At 39.0% G+C, this 23,062-nt stretch overlaps 1 protein-coding gene across 2 annotated transcripts in view; it reads right to left on the bottom strand.

Annotated features, from left to right (window-relative positions):
- ssbp2a (single stranded DNA binding protein 2a) overlaps window positions 1-21,574 on the bottom strand; it is a 68,310-nt gene extending 46,736 nt beyond the window's left edge. The window contains exon 1 of one of the 2 annotated variants that reach the window (XM_067440067.1): window positions 21,385-21,574. In XM_067440067.1, coding sequence (XP_067296168.1) covers window positions 21,385-21,437 — 53 coding nt within the window. In that variant the 5' untranslated portion in view covers window positions 21,438-21,574. The remainder of the gene's footprint in view (window positions 1-21,384) is intronic. The other variant, XM_067440066.1, reaches the window with a different exon arrangement.
- Between the last annotated feature and the right edge of the window lie 1,488 nt (window positions 21,575-23,062).

Genomic DNA, 23,062 nt, shown 5'->3' with positions numbered 1-23,062 from the left:
CTGTACTTCTTGTTCCATAACCTGCCTCTGGGCCGGGGGGACCACAGTCCAGACCACCCCGCTGAACTTCGGTGGTGGAACTCTGAACTGCAATCTGTACCCCCTTCCCACTGTACTCAGGACCCAAGCAGAAATATTCGGGAGGCACATCCATGCGCCGATATATTCTACTAGGGGAACCAGCCTCTCGAGGCTGGTCTCTGGTACCCACCGAACCCCCTGCCCGACCCCCTGAAGCGGCCACCCGGCAGAGCTTAGTCGGGGAGGATTTTCGGTGTGCGCACGCATTCGCTGCCCCGCCGCAGGTCGATTTCGAGGCGGCTGGGACAGCGCACGTACGCGGGAAAACGATGAGGCCCGAAGCGTTGTTAACGGCGGGAACACAACATCGATTTCCCCAGAGCTGCGGGCTCGGAACGACCTCGGTCGTCCGCCCCCGGGAGGGCCAGCTCTGAGCGGTCCCGCCGCAGCTAGGACCGCTTGCCAGAAGCCTTCTTCGCCTGAAGGACTTCCCTCAAGTCGCCCTTCGGCTTAGAAGACTTCTGACGAGAACGTCGCCTCCTTTGCCAGGCTCCCTCGGGAGGGGCGCGGGAAGCGACGCTCTCCTTTTGCGCCTGTCTGTGGGCGCTGGTGGAGGGCCGGGACTGGCCACCAGAGACCTCCCTGCTGGCTACAGGAGGCCCCTGGCGGCGAGGGAGATACTGCCGGAAAGCCGCCGACTGTTTCCTCACCTCCTGGAATCTCTCGACAACGCTATTGACTGCGTCGCCGAAGAGACCCACAGGAGCTATCGGGGAATCCAGAAGGAAGGATTTCTCCTTCTCCTTCATCCCCGACAGATTTAACCACAGGTGCCTCTCCACGCACACCATGCCAGCCATAGAGCGGCCGATAGCACGGGCCGTCTCTTTGGTGACGCGGAGAGACAAGTCGGTAGCCTTCCGCAGCTCTGTAATATCGTCCGGAGACGGACCCTCTCCCTCATCGAGCTCTTTGAGGAGCTCAGCTTGGTATGCCTGCAGTACCGCCATGGTGTGCAGGCAACTACCAGCTCTCCCGGCCGCTCGATAAGCCCTGCCCACCAGGGACGACGTGTCCCTGCATGGCTTGGTGGGCAGGACAGGGGCTTTCAGGGACGCTGCTGCCTCGGGAGACAGATAGCTCGCTAGTGCCTCCTCGACGCGAGGCAGCGTCCCATAACCGGACTCAGCCGCACCCACGACACACCCGAAGTCAAGAACTGGGGGTGTCGATAGGCGCGACGAGTATGGTTTTCCCCATGATTTGCACAACTCATTGTGCAAATCCGGGAAAAACGGCAAGCCCCTGCGTGGCGGCTGAGCACGCTTTTTGAAGAAGCGTCCATCCAACCTGCTCACAGGCTGGACTTCCACCTCTTCCTGTGGCCAGTCAATACTAAGTTTGGCCACAGCACGTGTCAGCACGTCCACCAGCTCTTCTTGAGCGGGAGAGTGAAGAGGTGAATTCACCTGCACTCCGCCCGCCTCCAGGCTGAACTGATCTGATCCCTCGGAATCAGACAGCATCAGCACTGGGTTATCGACCTCGTGGGAAGAAGCCGCAGCGCGGGCTTCCTCACGAGGCGGAAGAGCGTCTGAATCATCGGACGAGGATTGGGAAGATGCCTCAGCATGCCCGCCTCCCGTCGCGAGATCCAGTTGTGAGCCCCAGGATCTACGCCGCCGCGCTGCCTCAACAGACGCGGGACCAGACCCACGGGGCTCGCGAGCCTGACCGCCTTCGGTGAAGACGGCCAGCCGTGAGCGCAGCACCCGGAGCGGCAGCCTCTCACACTCGCTGCAGGCGGCACCCTCAAGCGCCGTCTGAGCGTGCTGCGCTCCGAGACACTGCACACACAGCTGGTGTGTGTCCGAGCCCGTAATGAAGCGCGGGCACGGATGAACACACCTTCTAAACTGCTCGCTTGCCATGCTTTCTCAGAGAGGGACTGATAATTCAGACAGACAACAGTAAATAGACAAACAATATTCACACAGAGCGCCTCGCTGAAGAGCAAAGACTGTCTGTTGTTTGGGGCGGCGCCTTCTTATAGCTTCCGCGTACGCCGTCGCCGGTTACGTCACGACGTTGCACCAATCGGATTGGTGGCTGATTTCATTCATACTTCAGAGCCGTCACGCTGGGGGCGTTCCCAGAGTGTCGTCACTCGACGACGCAGTGTTGAGTTCCCTCGATATAGGGAACAAGTATATTTTCAGCTTAAAGCGTTAGTTCACCCAAAAAGAAAAATGATCTCATTATTATTACTCACCCTCATGTCATTAGACACCCGTAAGACCTTCGTTAATCTTCGAAACACAAAATGATATATTTTAGTTTATAGCTGATGGCTGAGAAAGGCTTCAGATAGGCCTTCATTGACATTCAGTACATTTTTTACTCACTCGACCCATAGAGGCACTAAAAACGTCGTTACAAAGTCCATTTCACTGCAGTGGCTGTACAGTTATGTTACTAAGCGACGAGAATAGTTTTTGTGCGCAAAAAAAACCAAATAACTACTTTATCCACCAAGTTATTGTCTTCCGCGTATGCCTCGGACGTGAACTCACGAAGCATCACGACGCATGCGCGAGAATATGATGCAGTCCGCTGTTTGGACACGTGACCCAGAAGTGAGGAAGTTTGTTTACAAGCAGAAGAAAGGAAAACCCGCCATATCTAAGCTGTTGAATTCTACACTGATTGTGCTTTAGTTCTTGGCTTAGTGGTCAAAATGGGGCAGCTAAAGAGTCCATTTCCTGGATGCCCGAACCGTGAGAATCAACCAACGTAAACGTAAAAGTGCTTTATCAAATCCGAGAAATGAAAGGCTTAAATTTCACTATTTCCCATGGAATGATACTGAACACTAGCCTGACAAGCCAGACCCACATCAAGATGTTTTGTCTGGAAACTCACCATAGACAGGGCTCAATCTGAGGGGCGGGATAAACGGTTGTCTTTCAAACTCCCTCTGCACGCGATAGGATAGCGCTACACCAACCAGAGCAACGAAGGTGAAACAGAGCTCGCTGACAGATTAAACATTCACGTATCCGGTCGGCTAAACTCCAAACACATCGTTTTTTTCCGGAAAGACTCGGTACAGCCCATATTTCTTTTATAAATATAATAAAACTAAAGACTTTTTGGAGATATGAAGGATGCGATACTACTCTATAGGTACTCAAGACATGAGATTGACTGAAACTGAGTGTTTCACCCCCCCCTTTAATTTCTACTGCTTGTTACACTTTTGCGGGAACCAATCGCATACTGGCTGAGTGATTCAAATAATGCTTGTTGATCACGTCTCTTGTGCAGTAGAAAATACTGAGCAGACTCCCCAGACCAATGTTTTTTTTTTTAAATTGAGCTTGGTCTGCTGATAGCCAGGCAAGCTATTGGTTGTTATGGTGTTCTGAATGTTAGGCATTGCTTTGTGTTCCTGGGTAGTTGCTAAGTAGTACTGGTTATAGTCAGAAGTCCTCGTCCCTCAAAGTCTACACCAGTTTTTCACTGTTTCATCATCTGCCTGGTGAATATCACATTGACAAGAGTAAAGTTGCTTTAAAAAACACTAATTCGATACACTTATTCATAACGATTTGAAGCTTTACAAAGTGGTGTTTTGAAATCAGCCATCACTACACAAGTTGTTATTTAGTCTTTCTTTTTGCACACAAAAACTATTCTCATTGATTCATAAAATTATTGTAGAACCACTGTAGTGAGATGGGCTTTGTAACAACATATTTAGTGCCTTTCATGGATCTTGGGATAGGAAATTACATTTGGTATCAATAAAGGCCTTTCTGAGCCAATAGCTTTCAACAAAAATATCTTCATTCATGTTCCGAAGAAGAACAGAGGGTGTCGAACATGAGGGTGAGTAATTAATGACTGAATTAATGAAGTTTTGGGTGAACTAACCCTTTAAATGGCATCACGCTGAAAAGTTACACTCAGTCAGCTTTTACAGCCTCATTTTGCTCATAATTGTGTCTTATAAGCTATTCTATCTCAAACATTCTGGGAAAATGTTTTGAGATAAAAACAGAAAGAGTTGTCAGAAGCTTAGTGATGGTGATGTTGAAGTCAAGTGACCACATCTGTTTATAGCCTACCTTTAACTTTTTAGTTCCAACGACTGCATCTTAAGCTTCAAAATGAATAAAAGCTGTTTTCATCTGTGATAATTATCTTGATGGACAAAGCACACTCTAAATAATGCTGGGTTAAGACTGTTGGGTAATTTTTGTTGGTTTATTTGATCACATTTTAAACACAATTGGGTAGTTTCAAATATCCAGTCGTTGGGTTAAACGGTTAAACCTGCTGGGTCGCTTGGTTGATTCTACCCAGCGTTTGGTTGTTTCACGTGCTTCCCGCCTTGATTCGTTTAAATTCGCTCCCAAACTGTCATTTTGAAAGGACAATAGATAAGTTCATATATTTTCATTAATCATCATTTTAATTAGCACAATTATAGGTTTTTTTCTTCTTCGCGGCAACAATTCTTAAGCTTACTTGTTAAGACGACAAAAGTTTTACCTCAGAATCCGATGCAATGTACTGACTCGTGTTAGTTTAGGTAACGTAACGTTAACGTTAGACATGTGAGACGATAGATACAGTTTGTGATTACACAGAACCATGATCGCCTTACGAAAATTAAAAATGGTTGTATGTCACAAGTTACCGGTACTTCGGTAACTTACCAAGTAACGTTACATACTGAAATGTTAAAAATGTGACGATAGTATCTGTATAGCATCGACTCACATTCGGATTCACAATACATTCACATATGTATTAAATACTATTTAAATATTAACGTTACTCTTCCATGTTTTGCGTCTCTGTGTGAATGGGGGGGGGGGGGGGGGCGTGTCATATCATAAACACAGACCCTGCGTCCCAATTCGCATACTATCCATCCTAAATAGTATTCGAAAATAGAATTAGTATGTCCCAAATCGTAGTATGTTGAAAAGAGTATTCCAAAGATTCCCGGATGGTTTACTATTTCCGGTCCGAATTCACAGTATGGATCGATGGGCACTCTAACGGCTGATATTGCCCACAACCCATTGCGAGTTGGACGAGGATTCGATTAGAACTACAAACGCGGATAAAAAGCGTTAAAAAAACTACAAACATGACGGATGTGCGAGTTCGACGGTTAAGTAGAGAAGTTTAGATAAAGGGGTTTGAGTGACCAACTATCAGTATTTAACCTGACAAAAATATATTTATTCAGTGTTGTCCACATTATATTTCACCTGCAGCAGCATTGAGAACTTTTGAAATGACACGTTTGGCCATTAACTTTTAAATGCATCATTATATTTAAACTGTAAATACATGAGGAGAGTCTCTGCATTAAAGACCCACAAAGCAGATCAACGAGCTGCTACATTTCTCTCCGATACGGTAGGAGATTAAACTGAATGTGAAGGATTTGAACTGTGACGATTCTGACGATGATTGACAGGGCAGATAAACGGTGATGGGATGCACGTAACTAAGCGACAGAGTCCGTTAAAGATGGCGAAGTAGTATGTCCCGAAGCTTGCATACTTTTCTGCTACACACTCAAAAGTATATACTTTTTCTACACAAAAAGAGTACATACTTTTAGGACGTAGTATAAGTAGGCGAATTGGGACGCAGAGACTCAAAAGTCATGGCAACCCGTCAAAATAAAAGTTCGATTTAAACGTGAATACATTGACAGAATATATTAGGTTTGTAGTTGTCATTGTTGCCAATTTTAACACATTTGTGTATTGTACCATTTGTCAAGCAATACAAATGATTGACTAAAGTCTAAACATGCATTCTTCATTTGTTCTTTCATGATTGTCTAGTTTTACAGTAGGCTAATGCACAGGAGATTTTTTAAGAACACAACCCAGCAAGAATAACCCAGAATAGCAAATCCATTAATGGTAAAAAATTGACTACATTTTGGGTTTTCTCAACAGCCCAGCCTGCTGGGTTAAAATGCCACTGCGTTAATTTAACCCAGCATGTGTTCTGTCCAATATTTACCCAACGCTGGGTTGCCAATTGGGTTGTTTTTAACCCAGCCATTTTTAGAGTGTAAGTATCAAACTTCTGTTGAACTTTTATCGATAATCTAAAAGCCTATGGGACAATCCTAATGGGTTTTTATCAAGGGAAGTGTGATGCCAGTTGGTGTACAATGTGGTCATTCCTGTGGTCACTCTATAGACCCTTTTACAGCCCACGTGATCAAAGAGTTGCGTGCGCATTTTGGCAACGGAAGTGGTGTTGTTCCCTAGTGGTTCTAACGTGTGAGCAACTCCGAAAGTTTATCAAAACGGTTTCCCAGCATCAAAATGTCAGGCTGTTGCGTTTTCGGTTGCACTAATCGCTATTCCACCAATGGGCTTAAGTTTTATAGGATTCCGACTGGATCACGGCCGTTTCAGAAGAACCAGCGGTACCTGTGGCTGCAGGCGATTAAATGCATTGATTGGAACGAGGACATAAAAATGCTCGCATAAAAAAAATTCATTTCTAAAACATTTACTGCACTTGAAACTTAATTATTTATAATAAACCTCCCAACATTGGCTGCCATTGGTGTGTATAATGTACCCCCCATCCCCAGATTATCATATCAATAATCACAGTACTTATCAATTTCATTTGTAATGATTTTATTAATAGTTTAATTGCAAAATAACCATCTGAGAAATGTATGCAAGCAACATAGTTGCTATTAAAGTACTATAGCATTACAAAATTAAACTTTAAACAGAAGTGTGTCAACACATACGAATCAATAACAACATAAAATGTAAGGAAAAGGATAAATGTATGTGTGTGTGAAGAATAAGAATAAATGTAGAAAATTGTATTGGACATTCTGTACATGCCCACAGACAACGTATTCATAAGCATCCAGTGATTTATATGCTTGTCTCGGGTGTACACGCTCGGTTTCTCAACTAAATACGTATATATCCGACCACTAAGTTATATCTGGCCATCTGCTAACGTCTTCTATCCACTCCACTATAGTACACGGATCTGGTAGCCGAATACCATTTGATTAAGTCATCTTTTTAAAACTCGGTTTGTGTTGCTTAATCCGCTCACGTAGCTTGACATGCTGCTGATTCTCGCCACAGTTTGTTGCCAAAATGCGCACGCATACGTTGCTACGTCATCATTGTATACAAACAGTAAAAGGGTCTATAAAGGCAGAGTTAATAAGATAATGACACACAGGTGAAAGTGATCAAACCATAAGGAGTCCAGTTATGGGAATTGAAGTTCATGATGGAACAGCAAGGGAAATGAGAGAAGTGCCCTCTGGAGGTGATCATGGGCACTCCAGCTGGTGGATAGGGGCTCTACTTTTCCCTTTTTAGGCTTTTAGTACAGGCCGAAGAAATATATCAAGCAAAAAACAATCTAAAATTAAAGCAAAGTAATAAAGTAAAAAACAAAACAGCAATACAAACAAAAAAAAATTAAAGGGGTGGTTGCATGCCATTTCACTTTTTTAACTTTAGTTAGTGTGTAATGTTGCAGCTTGAGCATAAACAGTACTACAGCGAGCTTCTTCCTGGGTTGGTGACATCATAATCCCTCGCTATTAACATAAACACTGCCCCAGGTGTGACTTCTGCCCGTGATGGTAAGGGCCATGTCCTGGAGGACCACCAGCCCTGCACATTTTGCATGTTTCCCTCATCAGACACACCTGATCCAACTCATGAGCTCATTAGTAGAGATGACAAGACCTGAAGTGGGCGTGTCTGATGAGGGACACATACAAAATGTGCAGGGCTAGTGGTCCTCCAGGACAGGTTTGGGAACCACTGATCTAACCAATCACCATTGCGTTTTTCGGAGGGATGGGCTTCATAGAATCAGGAAGCAAATGAGCCATTCAAAGGACAGTGGAGACAGCGGTGTGGAATAAAGGTAAAATAGAAGAAAAATACGGCTTTTAAAAAAAAGAAGTATTAAGACTTCGGTAACACTTTAGTATGGGGAACATATTCACTATTAACTATGACTTTCGCCTCAATAAACTCCTAATTTACTGCTTATTAATAGTTAGTAAGGTAGTTTTTGTAGCATGTAAGTTTAGGTATTGGTTAGGATTAAGGGATGTAGAATCAGGTCATGCAGAATAAGGCATTAATATGTGCTTTATAAGAACTAATATCCTATTAATATGCATGCTAATAAGCAACTAGTTAATAGTTAATAACTGAACCTAAAAATAAAGTGTAACCAAGACTTCTAGTATTAAGTTAAAATTCCCTCCTTATAAACACAACCAAGCCTAGAAAAAAACACAGAACCACCCCTTTAATTATGTCAATTCTGAATGAATTAGTTATTGAGCACCAAGATTGATATTAAGCCAGTTTTAATAGCTAACTATGGACCATTGATAAAAACATTAAATGAAAACACTCGTAATCAATTATAAATAACTTTATGTATAAAATGACCTCACAGCTCGACACTAACTCCAATCAATATGAGAGATAATAATGACAGAAAAGAACAGTGCATGGTGAGATGAGTACATAGTCTCAGAGCACATCATTAACCTCATCCTGCATCCTCATCCCATCAACACAGTGTTCTTTCCCATTCTCCAGATGAACTGACTACATCCTCACTGGCTGCCTTACACTCGCTAGATGCAAACAGATTCATTTCCCAAGAGATATTAGTGAACAAGGAGCAATGAAGTTTGAGGGTGATCCTGTCTGTGTGTGTTGTTGTATTTGTATCTTTGGGACAAATGTGTCTATGGGTATGTGTTTGACACATTAGGTGCAGTGAAAGAGAACAGGGGATAAACGCAGAAAGACAAATATAGAGATGGGTGGAAGAGGAGAGACAGGAAAGCAGGAACTCATAAATGATTAATGATGAGAGCTGAAAAGGAGGAAGGAGTGACATGAGGATAACGGAGAGAAAATGATTGCAACCAAGGTTTGTAAAAGATGACGGATTACAAGTCGTTTTTATTCAACGAAACATTGTGGATGTAACATCAGTACCTGACATCTTTAACTAAACCTTTGAAACGGTATACATTAATTCACATTATGGCAGTTCTGACCTTTGATGTGTCACCAATAGACAATGGCGGAATGCAGGAATGCATATTAAATATACAAGGCATGATACATTTTAGTGTTCAAAAACATGGGGTCAGTACAGACTCTTATGCTCACCAAGGCTGCAATTTTATGATAAAATACAGTACAGTTTTCTATTTTGAAATATTTTAAAATGTAATTTATTCCTGTGATGTCATGAAAAAAAACCCTTTAGAAATCATTCTATGATGATTTGCCGCATTTCCGAATATTATCAATGTTGAAATATCCCTAATATTTTTGTGAAAACCGGAATCTTTGATAAATTGAAGATTCAAAAGAACAGCATTTATTTGAAATAGAAGCTTTTTGTGAAATGAAAAGGTATATTTACTATCACCTTTGATCAATTAAATAAATCACTTTAGTTTTGTCAATTTGTTTCTAAGCTAATTATGTTCTGAATTTTCATTTGTTTAAAATTGTGTCAGCTGAAAAACATCTGTTTGGAAAAGCATGTCATGATACAAAAGTGCTTCCTGGTAGCCTTTGAATCAAATTCGGAGAAATTGAGCCATGAAAGAACAACAGAACAATTTCAGAGGGGAAAATGCGATCTAGGTAAATCTAAGGAATGAAACTCATATCCTGTGTGGACAAGACAATGCTACATTCCTCAACATATTCTGGATTAATTCAATTAGTTGACTAGGTTAATATGAATGTGGTTTGCTTTCGTCTTAATCGGAATGAACAAAACTGAACAATTTTATTGAAATAAAATACAAGTTAAAGATGAGAAGCAACAGTGTTTGATTTGATTAGGCATGTAGATCGTCATTTAAAAAATGAACATCCTGGATGAAAACCAAGAATTTAGTCCAAAGCATGCTGCACAACACCTCGAGAAACAATGCCTTTCTCCACGACAACAGGAAATGCCAGCTTATCTTGCACATGAAAGTATGGAGAAAATGTGCAGCTCTGGAAAAGGACTTACAACACACACGCTTAGCAGAAGATTTTAATCTAGTTTAGAACTACAGACAATAATGGAGAAACCGCTTAACTTTGTTGGATTTCAAACAGGTTAAAGGACACATGGAAAAAAAACTAAAAGACCACGCAGACCGTGTGTGTGTGTGTGTGTGTGTGATATGTGAATAAAAAAGAAAGGCTGTATAACACACAGGAGAAAGACTCCTAGTCGGTTTCTAAGCCATGCCGTCATGCTTGCTTAACCTTGCAGTAGGGCCGGTGTGATGCCGCTTGCATATCAATGATGGAGAGAAATATCAGAGGCCAACCACTCTGCGGGAAAACTGTTCCAGCAGCAGGAACGACAACACCAGTCATTCTCTTACAAACTGAATACAACTGCACAACAGAGAAATAACGCTTTTCACCACATTAGAAAATACAAAGAATTGGAAAAGCACCATTATGGAACTTTATAGTAGAATATTATTCTAATATAAGTATTTAGTGAAACAATTTCTTTTTAAGTATCCAGGATGTATGCAGCCACACCTGCAAATAGTCAGTGAGTTAAGAAAATGTATTGGTCATAAATATTTGATGAAACTGAAAAAATGTTTTCATGGGGTGCTCAAATAGTAAAGAGCATGCTGATACAACACCAAGGTCTGAGTTCCAGAAAATGCGCGCATTAAGAAAAAAATGCTTGAACATAGTGTAGATTGTTTTGGATAAAAACATTTGCCAAAACCATTACATGTTTATCTCAATGAATGCTGAATCTTTTTATTTATTGGCCTATCTATGGAACTGTCAACAAAAACGCCAGCATTACATTGTAGTGGCAGCTCATGTGAGGAGTATTCCACTTATGGAGTTCTGGAGAAGAAAAGAAACGCCAGGCACCCTAGATAAACATCCTATGGTACATTTTCCACGGAGTTAAAAGCTGTTGGAAGACACGTTGTGACAGATGTTTTCTTTAGTAGACGGTTTGCATGTCTTTGATTTGAAAGGCTCGGATCGCTTCCATCAGTGAGGGTTTAAACCATGCATTTTGTTGCAGTTCCTAATAGAGTTACAGGCCAGATGGCGTTTTATTTACTCACCAAAGCCAATTTTTACTCACTACAGCTGTCAATGTTCATTTGGGATCTTTTATACATATATATGTAGTGAAACCCTAAAACTCATATAGAGTTTATTGAGAAAGTCTAACTGCAGTGGCTATCTAGTAGGGTAGTTTAGTTTTAATCACCTTCCTGATAGTGAAGGCTGAAGAAATGTGACTCCTCAAACTGACAAAGGCCTACAAAACCATTAACTGCAGGGCGATCTTCAATATTTGCTGGTCTTTACAGCTGTCTAAAATCAGAGCAATTTCTTAGTTAAAAGGATAGTTTACCCAAAATTAAAAATTGTGTCATCATTTATTGTTCCAAACCTGTATGAATTTCTTCTGCTGAACACAAAAGAAGATATTTGGAAGAATGTTTTGGGGCACTACTGACTTTCACAACATATAGAAACAAAATACAATGGTCAATGGTCAAATCAATGGTGCCCCAAAACTGTTTGGTTACTGGTGTAGTGATGAATTATGTGACCCTAGTTTCGGCGCTGTAATGACGATAGGGTTAGGATTGGGATTGGGATTAGGAGTAGGTCAGATTAGCGCAATACAGTTCTTATAGTGTCATATCATTTGATGGGTCACAGAATTCAGCACAATCTTTAAAATAAAATAACTTATTTTGTGTTCAGCAAAAGAAAGGAACTCATACAGGTTTGGAACAACTTAAGGGTGAGTAAATGATGACAGAATTTTCACTTTAGGGTGAACTAACCCTTTGAGTTAAGATATGCTATTCAGTATACTGCCGTGCAAAGGCAAAAGACCTTAACTTCAATTTTGGTCAAAAATGAGTTATTGCCATTTTTGGAACAATGGACATCAGGTTTATCATGTGGAAAAATATCTTGAGTCAATTTTGTTCTTTTCTGCTAAAAATAGGATGTTGTTTTTGCCATAACTTCCAAAAACAGAGGGAAATCAAAGGCAGAAAACCTTAACATCAGTTAGAGTCTTTTGGCTTGGTTCCGCTGCACTTTAGAACGCTGGAATTCAGTTACGCTTGAGTTAAGGCACTCTGCCTTTGTTTTACCAAAGTTAAGATTTTTGCCGCGCTGAAGTTACGGTGTTATGCCTAAATGTAATTGAAGCACTTTTGCCACAACCATAAACAACGCGAGTGGGTTGGGCACGCCTCACGACACACCTCTGGCGAGGAGAAAACATTACGCACAGACCAACCCTAGCAGATATAACTTAGATCGCAGCTTACCTTTGTTTTTTTAAACATGGTCAAAATCCATGGAAAACAACATCCACTGAGAAGACAAATCCATTGTTTAAATCCATCATGTGCCGGCGGGCTAGTCTAATCTATCAAAGTGCAAAGTTGTCCGGAGGTTGACCACTATGAAATTGTCCCGATTAAACAGTTAAAATGCTGACAGCTAAACGGTGTAAAAGTGTGACTGTGGGGGATTCCGACAGCGGGACCTAAAACACAGTCTGCCGCTAAAGCTACTGTATGAGCTAAAAGACACAAACTGCTAGCATGGGTCACTCACTGCTGCTGTCGATAAAACAACACAGATGTGAATAAAGGTTGCGTTTACTTAAAACTGGTAAAACTCGTGGTGCATTTGTTGTAAAATACCCCTTTTGTCGTTTAACATATCATAGCTTTAAAAAAATATTGAGAATTATTCCATATAAATTATTTTGAATAATTAATGTTGTATGAGTCAAACTAACATTTTTGCACCAGTATTTAATGTTACTAAAAATAAGACAATGAACAGGGGGTACAAATTGTTTTGGTAACACTTTACAATAAGGTTCATTAATGTATTAACTAACATGATCTAACCATGAGCAATATATTTGTTACTGTATTTGTTAATCTTTGTTAACGTAAGTTAATAATATTAAAGCTGTTCATAGTTAGTTCATGTTAGTTCACAGTGCATTAACTAATGTTAACAATATTTTATTAAAGTATTAGTAAATGTTGAAATTAACATTAATAAAGATTAATAAATGCTGTATAAACGCAGTTCATTATTATTGTTAACTAATGTTAACTAACAAACTTTATTGTAAAGTGTTACAGATGAAAAGACACCATCTTTTCTATGATGTATTAATACAGAGTTTTTTCATTAATTCTGGAAAACATACACACAATGTCATCAGATATAAGCATATTCCAATACGTTTTGTCAGAAAAGGGCGAATGGTATTTGAGAAAGGACGTCTACATATTACTGGCATAGCCAAATCAAACCTTTTAAATGTAAGAAATATTTGTGGAAGGTTACTTTATGAACCTCTTAAAGTGTTATTTTACTTAAATTAAGTACAATGATAAAGTTTTAAAATGATCCAGTACAGTTGTAGCCTTCTCATTATTTTTTTATTTTGTAATATTCTATTGATGTAATATTAAGCCTTACTAGACAGAACTCACTAAATGTTATTTTAAGGCTATCATTGTTATCATATACATATTTGTATAGAGTGATAAAGTCAAAATTATCAATAAATTAGAAGTTAAGGTATTTTGCCTTTGTATGACCCATTATTGTTTTGCAGATAATGCAAAGGCAGAATACAGTAACTTCCGAATAAGGGTCAAAGGTCAAGTTTGAGCTAAAAAAAAATTAATGTAGATAAATATATTAATTATGACAACTACTTGGCAGATTTTCAGTGTTCTACCTGTCATACAATTGGCTGGACAACAAAAAAACTTTAAAGTCATTTTTCTCAGTTTCACACTCTGGTGAGTTAAGGTCTTTTGCCTTTGTAGGGCAGTATAGGTCTGCATTCACTAGGGGTGTCCAAAATCAGTCCTGGAGGGCCACTGTCCTGCAGAATTTAGCTCTAGCTTGCCTCAACACAACTGGAAGTTTCTAGTATGCGTAAGATGTTAATTAACTGGTCCAGGTGTGTTTAATTGGGGTTAGAGCTGAACTCTGCAGGACAGTGGCCCAACAGAAGCAGGATTGGATGCCTCTGCTATAGAGGGTATGCATTGATGTTACTTTCCCACTGGAACATGCTGGATTTAATAGGAGAAACTGCGAAAATGCGAGTTAAACAAACGATTACCAGTTTAAGCTAAAGCATGGACTCGTATACAGGGAATGATTTTACCCCGAAATTCAACATATTGACACAAAATCATAAACTGCTAATCTATGTTTCGCTGCCTGAGGTCCAGTTAGTTTCTGTGAATTTCAGAGATCCAATGCTTCTCTTTTCTGTAGCTTTCGGCAGTCTGTAAAAATATAGGTTTTCTTGTCAAATCTATTTACAGTAAATCTCAAAGTTCTTTCTCGCTTTTGTTGTGTTTTGTGTGTTTTTTGCAGCATTCACACCAGTGGCGTCGCTAGGCCCTTTTTAGGGGTGCTTCAGCCCCCCTAAACTGATGCCTCAGCCCCCCTAAAAAATGTGATTAACCTTTAAAACATATAAAACTGGTGGGAGGCTTCGGCTTTGTCCCGTCTTTTAGTCTGTGTGTTGACTTCTTCAATCCGCAGAGGCGCTGAGCAGAGCGCACGTCAGAAGCACGTGTGTGTATATTATCAAGTAAGATAAATGTAAGCAGCTGAACTAAACAATCATGTTTGACAGCTGCTGCTTTAAGTCAGTTTAACTCATGTTAAAGAAAAGACAAAAATATTCAGGCAAATGAATAAACTTTTGTCTAATTTCGCCATTTTAAAGGTACCTATAGGGCTGAACGATATTCTGTTTTAACATTGACATCGCGATGTGCGCGTGAGCGATAGTCCCATCGCCGGCACATGCGATGTGAAGGGTATAGCCCATGGTGTATTAGGAGAACAGTAGCACACAGTAAACACGAGTTTGTTGCTGGAGTGACATGCACGTTCCTAAAATGCGCGACGCAGAGGATCCGCCGCAAAAAAACAAAACAAAACAAAAAGGTTTGTAGCCTACCAGAAATCATCTTTTTATGACTATTTCGGCTACAAGGAGGATGTTGAACAAAAAGAGGTACTTTGCATGGAGTGTCTTGTGGCCAAAAAACATGAAAACACCACCAATTTGTCTGATCACAAACGGCACCTCAAAGCTCTTCACGACAAATACAAAGGAGGGCTCGACATTAAGGCTTGTCCGGGACAAGTGGATGTTTTGAAGGGACAAAGAGAATTGTACTTGCCTGACAGACAAAAGCCTGATTAAAACGGCAATAACAAAAAATAACTAGCGAATCACCAAAATGCAAGAATGTTTTTACATTAATTTAGTGTAAGTGGCGATCGATAGTGGATAATAATGAACTGACATAATAAGGCACTGTTGACGCTCGTGCAGCCTCTCGAGGAGAAATTACAACACTTGAGCGTTTTCTGAATACCATCACGACTGAAAATGACACTGATTTCATTTGACAGTTCCATAAACAACTAATTTAACATTCACTTAGTCACTTACATTTTAGATGCAATATTTAGTGTTCTTGTTCTATTTCAACTGTGAAAATCGTTCACAGCAGAACGATAAAGCGTCTCACTCACAGCAACAAGCGTGAACTATTGAGTGTTTGAATGAATCGTTTGAATGAACGACTCAGTGACTCACTCATTAAGACGGTCACCTGCTGCCACCTACTGGAGGTTTAGTTAAATGTTTACACATACTTTCCAACATTTCTTTTTGTCACTTGAAATGAAGCTTGCTTATTACTGAAATTATTAATATCATGGAATGGTAATTATTGACTTTAGCCTGGATTGATGGCTCTCAATATCGCAATATATATTGTTGGGGGAAAAAATATCGCAATGTAATTTTTTTCCAATGTTTTTTTTTTTCAATTTTTTTTTCTGTGCAGCCCTAGTGCCCTAGAATGAAAAATCAAATTATATAGTGAAATAATAAGAGTTCAGAACATGCACATTCCATACTGTGAGTCTCAGACACCATTGCCTCCTACTTCTTATGTAAATCTCGTGAATGAAAAACACCACGGAAAAAAAGTGCTTCTCAACATAAACCCAACCGTGACGCAAGCGTTGGGGATCATGCACGCTCCCAACATTTGCATCTTTCCAAACATGTTCATTGTCAAGCAGAACTGACAAAGCCAAATCATCAAACGATACTGGAGGATAGCAAAAACGGCTCTCATGACACATGTCATGTTCAGGCTGTGCAGGAGACGTGAGGACTTTATGTCAACAGTCATGGTTGATGTTTATTATAATCCGATACCACAACAATTTATTTAAAAATCGTTCGTTTGTTCGGCCCATTTCAAGCAAGCTTCGCTCAGCGTCTTAAACTGAAGAAAAGGGCAACTGTATTCCTGCAAGCAGTAAGTAGTGATTTATCCACTTATTGACTAGCTGTTTAAACAATTTCTGATTAAATTGAAAGTTTCTTAGAGAGACCGCATTGTCTAGAAGATGCAAGATGCTAGTACAGTAACAACAGGAAACACCAAGTACCATACAAAAATAAATTGTGTGTCTAATGACAAAGGTTAATATTATTTAGTATTACAAAATACAACCGTAGATACGTTGCTTACAGATAGTTTACTCGATCCTTCTATCAAACGTCACCTTTTCCACCATATAAGTTAAAACTACAGTCATTTGACTAGGCTATTCATTTTGTAAAAATATAAGTTATATATTTATATTTTTGAGAACTGAAGTAGGCCTATGATGTTTTTATTTCAGTACACCACACATACATCAGTATATCACAGTCACTGCGTACCGTTAGCCTACATTGTGACTAACGTTATATAAACATGCAATATATTTGACGAAAAAAGACAAGTCTAAAATGTATACTGAATGACACTTTAAGCAGAACATCTCATATGGAGAAATGCTGAAATGCAGCCTACTTGTTTATTGGTGTTTTTAGATCATCCACCCGTGAGAGAGGTTGTTAAGGTAAAACACCAGATAGTACAGGGTTTTTTTTCCACAGAAAATCTCTGTTTGGGGGATTAAATTACTGAAATCTGGCAACCGGAAGCACGTGAGCTCTCTCTCTCGCGCGCGGATGATCTGAAAACACCAATAAACAAGTAGGCTGCATTTTATCAATCTCCATTTGAGATGTTCTGCTTAAAGTGTCATTTAGTCGGTCTGTGTTCTGTCAGGACTCACGAGCTTAACTGCAGTGAGCTGCTGAAATAAGCCAATTAAAGCAGAGCTGAACATTAATATTCATGACCCTTCCAAATAAGACAAAAACAGAGCATTACATCCTAAGGACAATTTATAGGGTTGTAAATGTAAAACTGTATATCTGGTCAATTTTTGCCCTATAAGCCAAAAACCCTCTATGTAGATATCAGAGAACAATTTAACATTGTTTCAAATCATTCTAAGGCACCTTCAACTGATAATATGCCTATATGTGATTCATAATGTAGGCCTAATTAACGAACAAGAACTATTAACAAAGCCATTTTCCTTAGATTAGGCATAAGATAATGAAATGAGTATCATTATATTTGTAACCTTCAAATTGACCCCCCTCCCCCCTAGCTTTTTTCAGTCTGTATTTGGCATAAGATTAGTAATGAATGTGTTTTATTGTGAATTAATTTAAGAAACTTAAGCATTTAATAAACATCAAATTAACATGTCTAAGAAAATTATTCATAAAACATATAAATATCAGTATGTTAATATGTAAACCCTTTGTTTACTTTATTCACTGACGATAATGGAAAAAACTAAATCAGTCAAAGCTCAGCATCATGAGGGGAAGAGACGGTTCAAGATAAAAACAGGAAAAGAGAGATGTGGAGATAAGAGACAAATAATGCACTGCCGAGTGAATCAAAATTTTCTCGGGGGATCATGCCCTCGAACACCCCTAGCATTTGGGATCTCGTGATTATAAACCTGCCTACATTACTGGGTACAATTAATGCATATACACTATGGCCATGCAGTAAGGTGTTAATATTTGCTTTATAAGTAATAATAAACAGCCAATATCATATGGGTATGCATGTTTGTAAGCTACTACTTAATAGCTCAATTTAGACCCTAAATTAAAGTGTTACCATTTTTTCATAGGCTACATTCACTGGGGGCTAAGCTCCCCTAAAATGAAAATCCTAGAGACGTCCCTGATTCACGCTGAAACCAATGCTGCCACGGTCTTTTTGCCACTCAGTGGGCGTAACTGTAGTCACTCCCGCTGACGGTGACGTCACGAGCATACCCTCTATAAATTGAACTTTAATCCGGTCATTTTGTTCAACTTTCTTGGGTTAAATGATAAACTAATATGAAAGTTTAGAGATAAGCGTGGCCCTCGGTCTAACCTCACAGCAGAGAAACAACAATCAAACAGCACTCACTGAGTAATTTAAATGCAATTAGAGCCAGTTTATTCCAAGCTTAAGATGCTGCTGACTTGCTAAGGGATTGACAACACCCAACATCAACTTCAGCACATTATCTAACACCTTTAGTGTTGTCTTTGACTATGAATTTAGTTTAGAACTGTGGTGTCAGGACTGGCTGTGGTCCATATATATATATATATATATATATATATATATATATATATATATATATATATATATATATGTATATATATGTGTGTGTGTGTTTCTAATACTTATGTATTTCCTTTTTCAGTGAATGTAGCTACCCCATACGGAAATGTAATATATGTCTATATATGAAATATCAATATATGCGATATATGTGATATATAAAGTAAAAACATATATGAAACATATTAGAAATTGGAACAATTCCATATATTGACATATAAATGTATCCCATATATTATATATGTTAATATATGTATAATACATATATTGACACATAGGTCTCATATATGAAATATCCTAATATGCTCATATAGAGTAAAAACATAAATGCACATATATGCACAGCATCAGAAATTCCATATATTGACATATATCTTAAGTCCACATATTATATATGTTTAAATTATATATGTGACAAATCATTATCACTGTCAAATGTCGTAGAGTCTTAAAATCTATACTATGTATAAAACAAATGACATTTAAAATATAAAATATTTATAATGTTACTTATTGTCAGGTGAGGCAAGAGATGAAGGACTCAAGGGTGCAGAGGTTAATGGGCTTTTTATTAGACTTCAAAAATAAACAATCAAAACAATCAAACCCCTTTTATGCTTGTAACTGGCTCGCCTTAGTTTTTTATACAATTAGAAACGGGAATTCACTTTTGCCAATAGTTTGTGTTCAAACTAACTGTAAGATTCTCAATGAGGGAGTGAAAATAAATTGTATCTATTTAACCACTGAATGAGATAATATAGTAACAATTAGCACATGGACAGAAATCTAAGACAGCATTGTGAATATCAAAGCTCAACACTATAAGTAAACAAATAAACAGTAAATCAATTCCAAACCCAAAATACTAGTGATACACAAACAAAAAACAGTACCAAACAATTCAAAATGCCGTAGAGGGAAAAGGATATACAGTCTGCAATGCAAGTCTCTTATATGAGTGTTGTAGAAGGCCCAGTCCCAGCAGGCAATGAAGATATACAATCCTAAATACTAGATTAGGCACTGGCACAATCCAACACAGGTAAGAAGTAGGTATCAGTGGACTCAAGCCCCATAACAGAGTCCTCTGCAAGCTTCTCTGCAAACTTCCAAACTCTATGAATTAACATTTTTATGGGTACATACAAATGTGCATTTGAACAAGATTGTAAAGCATTAGAATGTACAATTCACTTAACTCTCAAACACAATGTGATTCCAGGCATTTTCACCCATGCTCCACTGCCATGCCTCTCCTCTATGCTACTCGTAACCTTAAAACCACTTCCTCCCTCTGTTGCCCTCTAGAGGACAGGATGAAAAATGTCACCCATGTACCAGAGTAACCGTTACATGCTACACAGAACAAAACATGAAAGTACACGCCATGAGCACAAGCCGCATGTTAAACAAACAACCCTAAACACATGGACAAAAGAGTGTATACTGTCCAAGCAAAACTAGATGCTCACACGAGACCAAGCGAATGCTCAAACTGTACACTTACAATGGGGAGAAAAACACATGGAGCTTTTAATGTCCGAAGCCTGAACCAAAACCAAATTATGAAATGCCAGGATTCAAACACCACTATATAAATCCATATAAAATCCTATACCAGCATACTGAATGTTTGCATATATTATGTTTAAATAAAGTTACATATATAAATTCGACATATATTGTTTACATATATGGCATTAACATACAGTACCATATAAAAAATCATCATATAAATAAGTTTAATATATGTATATATAATAATTATTCTATGGGTATTTCATACATGGTATAAACCTATATCTTCATATATCATGAGAATGTATATATGCGCTAATAATGTATTGCCTTATATGAAACATATATGACATCACTACTCGGATATAGGGACATATATGTACATATATTTCATTTCCGTATGGGACATAACTGAAATGATGTTTACTTCTACATGCTTACAACTTTTAAAAATTGTATGTTTAAAAAATATCACACAACTGGACTACTGAAGTGAACAGCAAAAAAGAGGAAACCTTAAAACAGATGGCGAAACCAAATTAAATGGTTAAACCACCGATAACAAACAATTTCCTGTAGAAATTAAAATACATTTCAGCCTAAAACCAACTGCTGTGAGAATAATGATTTGAGCATTATGGTTAGGGAAAACGCATCTTCTTGCACAGCACCTCACAACGTAACACAACCAAACCTGTTTTGTTTACGATCAGTCAAAATGTCTAAAACACGCGAAAGCAGCCAAGAAACGTTTACATGGACAGTCACTCAAAAACGTCACTCAAAATACATAAAACACTGAGTGAAGCAAGAAGCAAATCTGAGTAGCCTACAAGTTAATTACGTGCTGTAAGATTTTGCCTTTGACTGCTCAAGAACGAAACTAAATTATTCTTGATAACAATAAAAGATAGTACTACATGACAGGACTCACTAAGTGATCTAAAAATATTTTCTCATAATGCAGAAAGCGCGTAACTTGAGGAGCAAAGCGTTCATGCACCAGCTGCTGTCTTACATGTCTCAAATGTGTGTGTGTGTGTGCAACTGCAGATGTGATCGCGATAATTCCTCCCCCACCGCCTAGGCTGATCAATATAACTTACTTTTCTCGGGCTTGACTGTCCGATGGCACGCTGTTCTTGCCTTTGGCGTACATGCTTGTACAGATCTGTCACGCACCTGTCAACCCATCACAGCCTCCGTCGAAACAATCTCGTCACCATAGCGACTCAGTCAGCTCCTCACCATTGGATGGACCGCGGTGAACAGTCTCTCTCTCTCTCTCTCTCTCTCTCTCTCTCTCTCTCTCTCTCTCTCTCTCTCTCTCTCTCAATGTCTGAGCAAATAACCTGAATGGCCACGCCCACTCAACACCTTTCGCTCTGACTGCAGCCACGCCCCCTGTAACCCGGTGAATTCGGAGGGGTGGTCCAAAGCAAGCTACACTTTACCTTCACAAATTCTCTAATGTCTCAATTCCCTATAGTTTTTAAGACACTTTTTAGAATCACAAGTGATTATTTTTAAACTCAGTGGAAGTAGACAGTATTATGCACATTGTTACAAAATGAGCATTTGTTAAAAAAAAAATATCAATCATCATCATCATCAACCACTCTTGAGGTTTAATGACTGCCCTGCTCTCCAGTTCTGTATTCTGTAGACCCACTGATCTTTGATAGTCTGAAAGTGGAGACTGCTTGTAAACTTGTAAATCAAGATATGCATGTAGCGTGCTGCCATCTAGTGAACAAGACAATCCACACACACCACTTTAGTAATATACAGACCAAATTTAGAATGCTAAAATACTTGAAAAAAAATGGTTTAAGAGAGTTAAGATTTTGCATGACTTTACAGCATTTCTTATCAATTATAGCCTATAATATATGTCCTATAATATATAGCCTATATATAAATATATATATATATATATATATATATATATATATATATATATATATATATATATATATATATATATATATATATATATATATATATATGGCCAAAATGGAAAAGTCATAGATGACAAACAAAGTACATGCTATTCAATATCATATAGCATTTTTAGCAGCAATAAGTTAAAGGAATAGTTTTCTGTATGACATTATCAGTCTCTCGCATCATTCTGGATGACTTTTGGCCTGCTCTTCTTTACAACATTGCTTCAGTTCATTGAGGTTTGCAGGCATATGTTTATGCAGTCTGGTCAAGGTCTGGACTTTGGGCCAGTGCAACACCTTTATTCTTTTCTTTTTCAGTCATTCTGTTGTAGATTTGCTGGAGTGCTTGGGATCATTGTCATAAAGTGATATTTGGATCATTTGTGCTGATATGCTGTGTTTAGTTTTCATCTAACATGGCGCTGTGCATTATGTCTAAACGTCTTCACTTTGGTCTCGTCTGTCCAAAGAGAACATTGTTCCAGAAGTCTAGTTCTTAGGTGCTTTGCAATTTCTCTGAGCATTGCACGGTTTGACCTCGGGGTGAAATTGCTTGGACGTCCACTCGTGGGAAGATCTGCAACTGTCTTAAATGTCTTGCTCTTGTGAATAATCTTCCTCACTGTGAAATGATGGGCTTCAATTTGTTTGTAATATAGCCATTCCCAAATTGATGGCAGTAACAGTTGCTTCTCTAAAATAAATGCTGATGTCTTTCCTTCTTGGCATTGTTTTAACACACACCTAAAGGCTCCAGACTAGCAAACTGCCAGACTGCTTTTTATAGAGGTGGTCACGCTTGCCGATGATCAACTAATCAAAGACATTTGATTAG

Source organism: Pseudorasbora parva, chromosome 3 (assembly GCF_024679245.1).
Source record: "Pseudorasbora parva isolate DD20220531a chromosome 3, ASM2467924v1, whole genome shotgun sequence".
Taxonomy (NCBI): Eukaryota; Metazoa; Chordata; class Actinopteri; order Cypriniformes; family Gobionidae; genus Pseudorasbora; species Pseudorasbora parva.
Note: the sequence above shows the minus strand (reverse complement) of the source record. Positions and strands in the feature narration are given on the sequence as shown.